Source organism: Nicotiana attenuata, unplaced genomic scaffold (genome assembly GCF_001879085.1).
Source record: "Nicotiana attenuata strain UT unplaced genomic scaffold, NIATTr2, whole genome shotgun sequence".
Classification (NCBI taxonomy): domain Eukaryota; kingdom Viridiplantae; phylum Streptophyta; class Magnoliopsida; order Solanales; family Solanaceae; genus Nicotiana; species Nicotiana attenuata.
Window position 1 is genome coordinate 1810020 of NW_017670245.1, and position 12235 is coordinate 1822254.

Below are 12235 nucleotides of genomic sequence, written 5' to 3' on the forward strand. Positions count from 1 at the left end.
GCCAAGCCAGGCCAGGCCCAAAGCCGCAGAAGCGGCTATTCCTCGGCAGAAGCGAAGGCGCAAAAGCGGCTGGAAACTCGCGGATGCGGCCTAACAACCCAGGTGAAATTCCGCAGAAGCGGGCTCCCTTTCGCAGATGCGGTGGCCGCAAGTGCGGCCCAGGACCGCACGTGCGGAAATTGCTGAAGCAGTGAGCTTCATTTAATACGGGTTTTAAGTTATTTTTGCCATATTTCACTCCTCCATTGGGTGATTTTGGAGCTTTTGAGAGAAGACTTCCACCTCGCATGTTGAGGTAAGTTTATCCCACCTATTCCTAGTTTAATACTTGTGTCTTAGGTAGATTAAACACTAAGACTAAGATAAAATCATGGGGTAAGAGCAAAACCTAGGGTTTTGATAAAACTTAGATTTTTCCACGAAATTGGTTATGAAGCGAAGTAGAAATCATATATTATTGATCCTTAGGTTACAAAGAACAACTTCCTTCGAAAAATTTCGGAATCCGGGCACGTGGGCCCGGGGTCGGATTTTAGGAAACTTGTGTTTACAGTTGGGAAATTGCATTAATAGTTGGAATGTGATCTTGTGAGCTTGTATGACTAGTTCTTACCCCATTTAACTAGTTTTGGATCGTTCGGCTCCAAATTGAGAGTTTGGGCTCGTTCTTGGTATTGGAAGTGCACTTTGGAGCAAGGTGATTCTCCTTTCTAACCTTGTAAGAGGGAATGGTCCCCATAGGAGTAATAATTGTATAATTTGCCACTAAATGCGAGGGCTACGTACGCACTAGGTGACGAGAGTCCGTGCGTAGCTACTATCATGTTAATCGTCGGGGTAGTTTAGGACCCGTATCATGCTATATTTGCAAATGTTATATGTCTTCCTGCTAATGTGATCATTTATGATATGCTAGAGAATTGGAAATGATCATAAGTGAACATATGTATTGTTGAGCACTTGTATGATTTATTTGAATATAAATGCGCCTTCTTGTATCTTCCTGTTGATAATTGATATTTGTGGATCGGGCCGATCGCCTCGGTAGAAATAGATGCATCTATGGTTCGCGCATTCAACCCTCTGGCAGTGCACAGTTTCTTTTCTGTTGGATCGGGCCGTCGACCTCAGCATAATGTGTGCATGATATTTATGTGAATTATTATTGATGACTTGCCTGATAAATGGTTTGAAATGTAAATGATTAACTGTGATACTAAAATGACATGACCTAGAAATCCTTATTTCAACTGTTATCTAATTGTGACCTTCATGCCTGGCATAACATCATATTATATTATTTGACCCTAGTAGGTATCAAGTCGACCTCTCGTCTCTACTTCTTCGAGATTAGACGGGATACTTACTGGGTACATATTGTTTATGTACTCATACTACGCTTCTGTACTTAATTGTACAGGCTCTGCGGCAGGTACATCTGGCTATCAGATCGGAGCGCGTCCCTGATCTTAGTCCGAGACTTCCACGGTGAGTTGCTTCCCTTCCTGTGCCGACCAGCAGCTTGATGGAGTTTCTCTTACTTTTGACTGTCTATTCTGTTTCAGACAGTAGGGTAGATCTATATTTCAGTATATTCTACTAGTTGCCCACAGCTTGTGACACCAGGTCTTGGCACACACATTAGTAGACAGTTCTTTTGGGTTGTATAACTATTATTGAATATTGCTTATTATTACATGTTTTAATTGCAAATTAAGGAAAGTGTCGTAACTGCTTTTAGTAAGTAAAATAAGAATTTACTAATATATCCGCGTTGGCTTGCCTGACGACGGTGTTGGGCCTCATCACGACCTGATGTGAAATTGGATCGTGACAACTGGTATCAGAGCACTAGGTTCACGTAGGTCTCACAAGTCATGGGAAAAAACCTAATAGAGTCTTGCGGTTCGGTACGGAGACGTCTTTATTTATCTTCGAGAGGCTATAGGGTGTTAGGAAACTACTCATTATTCATTTCCTATCGTGCAGTGGATGGTACACTAAATTTCTCTCTTCTGTTCTCTCACAGATGGTGAGGACACGCACGACAGACGTTCCCGACCCGGGAGGGGCTGCTCCCCCTGTTGCTAGAGGCCGGGGGAAGGCACCGGCCCGAGGTAGGGGACGAGGGCGTCCCAGAGTTGTTCTAGTAGCACCACCAGCAGATCCTGCGAGGGACCCTATTATTGAGGAGCAGGGCGAGGTGCCCGCAGCTGAGCCTACCCCGGTGGACTTTATGACAGCAATGGGATTCCAGGAGGTTATGGGCCGTATGCTACGATTCATGGACACCATGATTCAGGCTGGTTTATTTCTATCAGATCCAGCTACATCACAGGCAAGAGGGAGAACACAGACCCCTACAGCTTAGGCTCATGGTCATACAGCTGCAGTGTATCAGACTCCGGGTGCTACCAGCGGATGGGGCTCAACCAGTTGCTGCAGTGATACCCGAGCCCAGACCAGCTACGGATGGTGACCCGCAGAAGCTGTTGGATAGATGGACTAGACTTCACCCTCCTCTCTTCGGGGGTGAGCGTCATGAAGATGCTCAGGACTTTATTGATAGGTGCAGGAACAAACTGCACAACATGAGGATATTGGAGTCGTATGAGGTAGACTTCACTACTTTTCAGCTAGAGGGCAGGGCCCGCAGATGGTGGCAGTCTTATGTTCTTGGCAGACCCGCAGGTTCTCCTCCTATCACTTGGAGTTAGTTCACGCAGTTATTTCTGGATAGATATATTCCATCCTCTGAGAGGGAAGAGCTGCAGTATCAGTTTGAGCAGCTTGAGCAGGGTCAAATGTCCGTGACCGATTATGAGGCAAGGTTTTCTGAGTTATCCCGCCATGCATTAATGATACTTCCTACTGACACAGAGAGGGTGCGGAGGTTTGTTACAGGGTTGCATTCTGGCATCAAGGCCAACATGGCTCGAGAGGTGGAGATGGGGACTCCTTATCAGTTAGTAGTGGAGATCGCTTGGAGGATTGAGGGCTACCATTTGAGGGGTAGGGAGCAGATATAGCAGGATAAGAGGGCTAGATTCTGCGGAGAGTTCAAAGGTGCCCCAGCTAGGGGCAGAGGTCAATTTGGGAGGGGATAGCCCAGCAGGCCCCCATATTCAGCACCACCACCTACTCGATGTGCTCCAGCGCGCCCCTATTTCAGCGCCATACCAGAGAGTTCTTACCGCCCACCATCTATTTAGGGTTCCTCCGGTGGGTATTCAGGTCCTTAGGGTTCTTCTGATTCTTATGTTAGTGCTATGACGGAGAGTTCATACCATCCACCGGCTATTCAGGCTTCATCCAGTGGGTCTACAGGCTATCAGGGTCAGCCATCAGGGCAGCAAGTCATCACACCGCGGGGTTGTTTAGAGTGCGGAGACCTTGGTCATATGAGGAGATACTGCCCCAGGCGTCGGGGCAAGGTAGTACAGCAGGGTCAGCAGCCTATGATTTCAGCACCGGCTACCCAGCCACCTAGAGGTGGAGGGCAGACTGGTAGGGACCGTCCTAGAGGTGGAGGCTAGGCAGGGAGAGCTCATCCAGCTACTGCTCAGTCCGGTGGAGGCCAGCCAGCCGGCGCTCCAGCCAGATTCTACGCCTTTCTGGCTAGGCCAGATGCATTGGCCTCAGATGCGGTCATCACAGGTGTTATTTTCGTCTGCGGTAGAGATGCTTCGGTATTATTTGATCCAAGGTCTACCTATTCGTATGTGTCATCTCTGTTTGCTCGTTTTTTGGTTATTGCTCCAAAGCCCTTGGGCACTCCTATTCATGTGTCCACTCCTGTGGGCGATTCTGTGGTTGTGGATCGGATATAACGGTCCTGTGTGGTCACATTCTGTGGTTTTGAGACTAGAGCAGATCTCCTGTTGCTTGATATGATCAACTTTGAGATCATCCTGGGCATGTATTGGTTATCTCCATATCACGCCGTCCTAGATTGCCATGCTAAGACTCTTACTTTAGCGATGCCAGGGTTGGAGTGGAAGAGTTCCACAGTTGATACATCTAGCCGGGTTATCTCTTTCCTGAAGGCTCGGCAAATGGTCGAGAAGGGGTGTTTGGCGTATTTGGCTTATGTTCGGGACACCACCGTAGAGTCTCCGACGATTGATTTAGTTCCAGTAGTTTGGGAGTTCGCCAATGTGTTTCCTTCTAATCTTCCTGGCATGCCACCGGATCGTGATATTGATTTCTGTATTGATTTGGCTCCAAGCACCCAGCCTATATCCATCCCACCGTACCGCATTGCTCCGAAGGAGTTGAAGGAGCAGCTTGAGGAGTTGTTAGCAAAGGGTTTTGTTAGGCCCAGTGTTTCACCTTGGGGCGCACCAGTGTTATTTGTGAAGAAGAAGGATGGGACTATACGGATGTGCATTGACTACCGCCAGTTGAACAACGCTACCATCAAGAATAAGTATCAGTTGCCGCGCATTGATGATTTGCTCGACCAGTTGCAGGGTGCTAGGGTGTTCTCTAAGATCGACTTGAGGTCGGGGTACCATCAGTTGAAGATTCGGGACTCGGATGTTCCGAAGACCACATTTCGGACGAGGTATGGCCATTATGAGTTTCTGGTGATGTTCTTTGGCTTGACTAATGCCCCGACAACATTTATTGACTTGATGAACAAAGTGTTCAGGCCTTATATTCATTCCTTTGTCATCGTCTTCATTGACGACATCTTGATATACTCTCGTAGCCTGGGGGAGCATGAGCAGCATCTAAGGGTAGTGCTTCAGACGTTGCAAGAGCAGAAGCTATATGCTAAGTTCTCCAAGTGTGAGTTCTGGCTAGATTCAGTGGCATTCTTGGGGCATATTGTGTCAGGAGAGGGTATTAAGGTGGACCACAAGAAGATTGAGGCAGTTCAGAGTTGGCCACGTCATACTTCAGTGACCTAGATCAGGATCTTCCTGGGGTTAGCTAGCTATTACAGGCGATTCGTGCAGGGCTTTTAATCAATTGCATCACCTCTGACTAGATTGACCCAGAAGGGTGCTCCGTTCCATTGGTCCGATGATTGTGAGGCGAGCTTTCAGAAGCTCAAGACAGCCTTGACTACAGCGCCAGTTCTTGTGTTGCCTTCCTGTTCGGGGATGTATGCGGTATATTGTGACACTTCACGCATTGGATTGGGGTGTGTATTGATGCAGGAGGGGCGAGTTATTGCCTATGCTTTGCGCCAACTAAAGATTCATGAGAAGAATTATCCTGTGCACGATTTAGAGTTGGCCGCTATTGTTCATGCTCTCAAGATATGGAGGCATTATCTGTATGGGGTGTCATGTGAGGTTTATACTGATCATCGCAACTTGCAGCATTTGTTGAAGCAGAGGGATCTCAATTTGAGGCAGCGTAGGTGGCTTGCGTTACTGAAGGATTATGACATCACCATTCTTTATCATCGGGGCAAGGCAAATGTGGTCGCAACTGCCTTAAGCAGGAACGCAGAGAGTATGGGTAGCTTGGCATTCATTCCAACAGGGGAGAGGCCACTAGCTTTGGACATTCAGTCCTTGGCTAATAGACTTGTGAGGATGGATATTTCGGAGCCCAGCCGAATCCTTGCGTGTGTTGTTGCTCAGTCTTTGTTATTGGGACAGATCAAGGCCCGACAGTTCGATGATCCCCACTTGCGGTTCTTAGAGAGACAGTGCTGTAGGGTAGCGCCAAGGAGGTCTCTATTGGTGAGGATGGTGTTCTACGACTTCAGGGTCGCTTATGTGTTCCTAATGTTGATGGTCTGAGGGAGAGGATCCTGGAGAAGGCTCATTGTTCGCGGTATTCCATTCATCCGGGTGCTACGAAGATGTATCGTGACTTGAGGCAGCATTATTGGTGGCGGAGGATGAAGAAAGACATAGTGGAATATGTGGCTAGGTGTTTGAATTGCCAGAAGGTCAAGTACGAGCACCAGAGGCCGGGTGGCCTACTTTAGTAGATGCCTATATCAGAGTGGAAGTGGGAGCGCATTACTATGGATTTCGTAGTTGGGTTGCCCCGGACCTTGCGGAAGTTTGATGCAGTGTGGATCATCGTGGATAGGTTGACCAAGTCAGCACACTTTATACTGGTTGTGACTACTTACACTTCAGAGAGATTCGCTCAGATTTACATTCGGGAGATAGTCCGATTGCACGGTGTGCCTGTTTCCATCATATCAGATAGAGGCCCTCAGTTCACTTCTCATTTCTGGAGAGCTGTTCAGGGTGAGTTGGGGACCCGCATGGAGCTTAGCACAGCATTTCATCCACAGACCGACGGGCAGTCGGAGTGGACAGTTCAGATCTTGGAGGACATGCTTAGAGCATGTGTGATTGACTTTGGAGGACAGTGGGATCAGTTCTTGCCTTTGGCAGAGTTTTCTTACAACAACAGCTACCGGTCCAGCATCGAGATGGCTCCATTTGAGGCCTTATATGGGCGGTGATGTCGTTCTCCTATCGGGTGGTTTGAGCCTGGTGAGGCTAAGTTATACGGTAGAGACTTGGTGAAAGATGCCTTGGATAAGGTGAAGTTGATTCAGGAAAGGCTTCGCACTGCTCAGTCCTGACATAAGAGCTATGCGGATCAGAAGGCGCGTGATGTATCATTCATGGTTGGCGAGAAGGTCCTTTTGAAAGTCTCGCCAATGAAGGGTATTATGAGGTCCAGGAAGAAGGGCAAGTTGAGCCCAAGATTCATTGGCTCATTTGAGGTGTTGAGGCGAGTTGGGGAGGTTGCCTGCAAGCTTGCTCTATCCGCCAGCTTATCGGGAGTTCATCCGGTTTTCCACGTGTCCATGCTCCGGAGGTATCATGCCGACTTGTCCCACGTATTGGATTTCAATACTATTCAGTTGGATGGGAGTTTGGGTTATGAGGAGGAGCCAGTTGCCGTTGTTGATAGACAGGATCGCCAGTTAAGATCCAAGAGGATTTCAACGGTGAAGGTCCAATGGAGGGGCCAACTAGTCGAGGAGGCGACCTGGGAGTCCGAGGAGGACATATGGAGCAGATATCCACACTTATTCGGCACCTCAGGTACTTTTCTATGTCCATTCGAGGACGAACGTTTGTTTAAGAGGTGGAGAATGTAACGACCCGACCGGTCGTTTTGCTTTTTAGAACCCCGTTCCCCTAAATAAAAGTTCCCGCGCTTGCTTTAACTGATTTACGACCTGCGGGGATGGTTGGTTCGGGTTTTGGAAGAGTTTGGGTTGAAATAGGCTCACTTGATTCCTTAAGATTTTCTTAAAAGGGCTAAGTTTGACTTAGGTCAACATTTTTAGCAAACGGACCCGGATTTGTATTTTGACTGTCTCGGAGGGTCCGTAGGAAAATATGGGACCTGAGCATATGCCCGAAATCGAATTCCGAGGTCCCTAGCCCGAGTAATAAATTTTTATTGAAAATTGTTAAACTGAAATTCTAAGGATTTAAAGAAACTAAATAATGATTTATCACATTGGTATCAGGCTCGTATGTTGGTTCCGGAGCCCAGTACAGGTCCAATATAACATTTAGGACTTGCCCGCAAAATTTGGTGTCAATCCGAGTAGTTTAAGTGCGTTTCGGCTTGTTAGAGGTGAATTAAGAACTTGAAGTTCATAAGTTTGATTCAATTGGTTTTAAGGGGTGATTCTTAGATTTAGCGTTGTTTCGGGCATTCCGAAGGTTCGATCAGGTCCGTTTCATGATTTCAAACTTGTCGGTATGTTTGGGCGGGGCCCGGGTGCCCCGAGTAGGGATGGACATTCGGTATTTCAGTTCGGTATTTAAGAATTTTGGTTCGGTATTTCGGTATTCGATTTATCAATTGTGTATACCAAATACCATGCCAAAATATTTCGGTACTGTTCGGCATTTATTATTTTGGTTCGGTACGGTTTCAGTACGGTTTCGGTTTAATATTATGGCTTCTACCTTCCTGGATTGATGCAACTTTTCTCTATTAGTTGATTAGTTCACACACACTCCTAATCTGCAAATGAAAACAAGCACTAAAAATGAGTAGTATATGAACAAAGTACTATCGATCAATTCTGAATCAAACAGAGGAGAAGAAAGAACTTCAAAACAGAAACTTTTGATTTTTTACAACTTGCATTACAAATTGAAAATCAACTAAAACTACAACAAATACATAAAAAATATAAAGCGCCTTCTAATAATATCATCGTACTAGCTTCCCCGGCGTCCAAACCAGCTGCATACAAAAACTGCTTAACTGTATATTATCTGTAATTAAACACTCGCTACAGTATACTTAAAAACTGTAATTTTCCGAGCTGATCCCTATTCGAGTTTGGCGGTTGTTCGATTCTCCGCGCCGTCTTACGAGCTAAAGAAGCTGATCTCTTAGCTTCTCATTTTCAGTAAAAATGATTCAACGACCCAATTGATTCAACGAGGAAACTGTAGTGACATCCTCACACCCAATTGATTCCACGACATCTGAACATTGATGACAGTGCCCGGAAACAAAGACAACGAAATATGTTGTTGTTGGGCTTGGGCAGTTAGGCTGGGGCGATGGATTGGGGCGCTGGGAATTAAATTAAAAACGTTTGGGCTTGGGCGCTGGGGCTGGGCAGTGATATATAGGTCCAACTTAAAAAAATATCTTTAAAAATTCGGTAATTTGGTATTTCGGTATATCGAAATTTCAAAATTCTAATACCGAGTACCGTACCGAAATACCGAAAATGCAATACCGAATTAGACCGAAATACCGGAAAAAACCGAAACCGAAATACCGAATTAACTCGGTCCGGTTCGGAATTCGATTTTTCGGATTTTATGCCCACCCCTAGCCCCGAGCGTTAATCGGACAAGGCTCGAGTGAAGTTGGAAAAATTGGAGAAGTGTTGAAGCTTAAGTTGCTGTCAAAACTGCACCTGCGGTTGGCCAGCCGCAGGTGCGAAACCGCAGAAGCGGTCCATCTCACGCAAGTGCGGCCAAGCCAGGCCAGGCCCTAAGCCTCAGAAGTGGCTATTCCTCCGCAGAAGCGAAGCCGCAAAAGTGGTTGGCAACTCGCAGATGCAGCCTAGCGGCCCAGGTAAAATTCCGCAGAAGCGGGCTCCCTTCCGCAGATGCGGTGGCCGCACGTGCGGCCTAGGACCGCAGATGCGGAAATTGCTGAAGCAGTGAGCTTCATTTAATACGGATTCTAAGTTATTTTTGCCATTTTTCACTTCTCCATTGGGCGATTTGGAGCTTTTAAGATAAGATTTCCACCTAGCATCTTGAGGTAAGTTTATCCTACCTATTCCTAGTTTAATACTTGTGTCTTAGGTAGATTAAACACTAAGATTAAGGTAAAATCATGGGGTTAGAGCAAAACCTAGGGTTTTGATAAAACTTAGATTTTTCCCCGAAATTGGTTATGAAGCGAAGTAGAAATCATATATTATTGATCCTTAGGTTACAAAGAACAACTTCCTTCAAAAAATTTTGGAATCCGGGCACGTGGGCCCGGGGTCGAATTTTAGGAAACTTGTATTTAAGGTTGGGAAATTGCGTTAATAGTTGGAACGTGATCTTGTGAGCTTGTATTGTCTAGTTCTTACCCCATTTAACTAGTTTTGGATCGTTCGGCTCCAAATTGAGAGTTCAGGCTCGTTCTTGGTATTGGAAATGCACTTTGGAGCGAGGTGAGTCTCCTTTCTAACCTTGTAAGAGGAAATTGTCCCCATAGGAGTAATAACTGTATAATTTGCCACTAAATGCGGGGGCTACGTACGCACTAGATGACGAGAGTCCGTGCGTAGCTACTATCATGTTAATTGTCCGGGTAGTTTAGGACCCATATCATGCTATATTTGCAAATGTTATATGTCTTCATGCTAATGTGATCATTTAGGATATGCTAGAGAATTGGAAATGATCATAAGTGAACATATGTATTGTTGAGCACTTGTATGAGTTTATTTGAATATAAATGCGCCTTCTTGTATCTTCCTGTTGATAATTGATATTTGTGGATCGGGCCGATCGCCTCGGTAGCAATAGATGCATCTATGGTTCGCGCCATTTGACCCTCTGGCAGTGCACAGTTTCTTTTCTGTTGGATCAGGCCATCGACCTCGGCATAATGTGCGCATGATATTTATGTGAATTATTATTGATCACTTGCCCGATAAATGGTTTGAAATGTAAATGATTAACTGTGATTTTAAAATGACATGACTTAGAAATCCTTATTTCAACTGTTATCTAATTGTGACCTTCATGCTTGGCATAACATCATATTATATTATTTGACCTTAGTATGTATCAAGTCGACTTCTCGTCTCTACTGCTTCGAGATTAGACGGGATACTTACTAGGTACATATTATTTATGTACTCATACTACGCTTCTATACTTAACTGTACAGGCTCTGAGGCAGGTATATCTGGCTATCAGACCGGAGCGCGTCCCTGATTTTAGTCCGAGGCTTCCACGGTGAGGTGCTTCCCTTCCTGTGCCGACCAGCAGCTTGATGGAGTTTCTCTTACTTCTGACTGTCTATTCTGTTTCAGATAGTAGGGTAGATCTATATCTCAGTATATTCTACTAGTTGCCCACAGCTTGTGATACCAGGTCTTGGCACACACATTAGTAGACAGTTCTTTTGGGTTGTATAACTGTTATTGAATGTTGCTTATTATCACCTGTTTTAATTGCAAATTAAGGAAAGTGTCGTAACTGCTTTTGGTAAGTAAAATAAGAATTCATTAATATTTACGCGTTGGCTTGCCTGACAACGGTGTTGGGCGCCATCACGACCTGAGGTGAAATTGGGTCGTGACAGTAGCATTTATTCTCATCCATATCGTGAAATTAATTCAGTAGACTATCACATCAAAGTGCCTGAGAAAAACTGCATATCACGTTTGATGAATATTTATCTGTTTCATAATTGGGATGAAATGAACACAAGATCCATTGATCTTATGAATGTTTAATTTGGTTTCTCTTTCAAAAGTGGTGAATGGGCAAGGATTCATGGCGCAAGACATCACATTTCGAAACATTTCTAGAGCTCAGGTGCAACAGTCAGTAGCTTTAAGAGCAACTGCGGATTCATGCACCTTCTATAGGTGTAAATTTGACGGTTTCCAGGACACCTTATACGCACACTTTGGCAAGCAGTTCTACAGGGAGTGTACAATTTTGGGCACCATTGACATTAGGGAAAATGCATAAGTACCCCTTGAACTATATCTGAAGTTCCAGCGACACACTTTACCTTTACGTATGTCCTTTTACCCCCGATCTCTTTTAAAGTATAATAAACACCACCCTAAATGCTGATGTGGCATAGAGAGTGTGCACACTCTCTTAAGGGCAAGTGAAAGTTACAAAAATAATTTTAAAATTGATTAACAGGTAAGAGTATAATCTTTTGATTGGACATTACACAACCAATTACATCTAATTAATCCTTCGTCTTAAAACCTCTTCTCGCACGCACAAGGGGAGACGTCGTTTCAATAGTGAAAGGCCGGAGCGAAAATCCAACACAACGCAAAATCAACTCAGAATCAAAAGCAGATATGCTTAATAACAAAAACAAAGCTACAACTAGAGGGAGCAACGAGCATGATTACGTGAAGAACTTACGAACAGTCAAAACGGTCAACAACAATGGAGTTTCACCGGAGCAAGGATCTTAGTCGGAGTTTCGTTCTCCGTCCCGATCTAACAACATCAAACAAGTATTATATAAAATCTATCAAAAACTCAATTCAACGGAGAATAAAGATATTGTCGTACTGTAACGACCCGGCCGGTCGTTTTATGAATTGCAGCCTCGTTTCCCCAATTTTTGCTTCTTTATGTCTTGTTCAACTATATTATGCGGTATCGGGTGTCGCGCCCCCTTTTTTTCCTCCGCGGAGAAAGTTCGGGTTTCGACATTCATGGGGTGTAATGACTCGTTTCCTCTTGGGAATTGGGTATTTGAAGAGTCGCCACCTAACGGATTATGGTGCGCTAGGGCACCTAGAGCAATTAACTCTTGGGTTGGTTTGCATTACCAGAGATTAGGGTAAGGGCTCGAGATAACCTCGAGGGGAAGGTGTCAGGCACCCCTCTTGGTCCACAACTGTGGGTCCCGACCGAACTTATATTTACAAATTAGTCCATACAAATAGTTGAATCAAATAAGTTATAAAGCTCATTGAACAAGTCAAGTAGTGAAATAAAGGTTTGAACAAATTATATAAAACAAATAAATAAGGAAAGGATTTGGG

At 45.0% G+C, this 12235-nt stretch overlaps 1 protein-coding gene across 1 annotated transcript; it reads left to right on the forward strand.

The window, feature by feature from the left end:
• The first annotated feature begins 2245 nt into the window (after positions 1–2245).
• LOC109236579 (pectinesterase 3-like) lies at positions 2246–11186 on the forward strand. The gene is made up of 4 exons (XM_019402774.1): positions 2246–2338; positions 8928–9054; positions 10375–10386; positions 10966–11186. Exons 1-4 carry the CDS (start codon positions 2246–2248, stop codon positions 11184–11186), a joined length of 453 nt encoding a protein of 150 aa, XP_019258319.1.
• The last annotated feature ends 1049 nt before the right edge of the window (positions 11187–12235 follow it).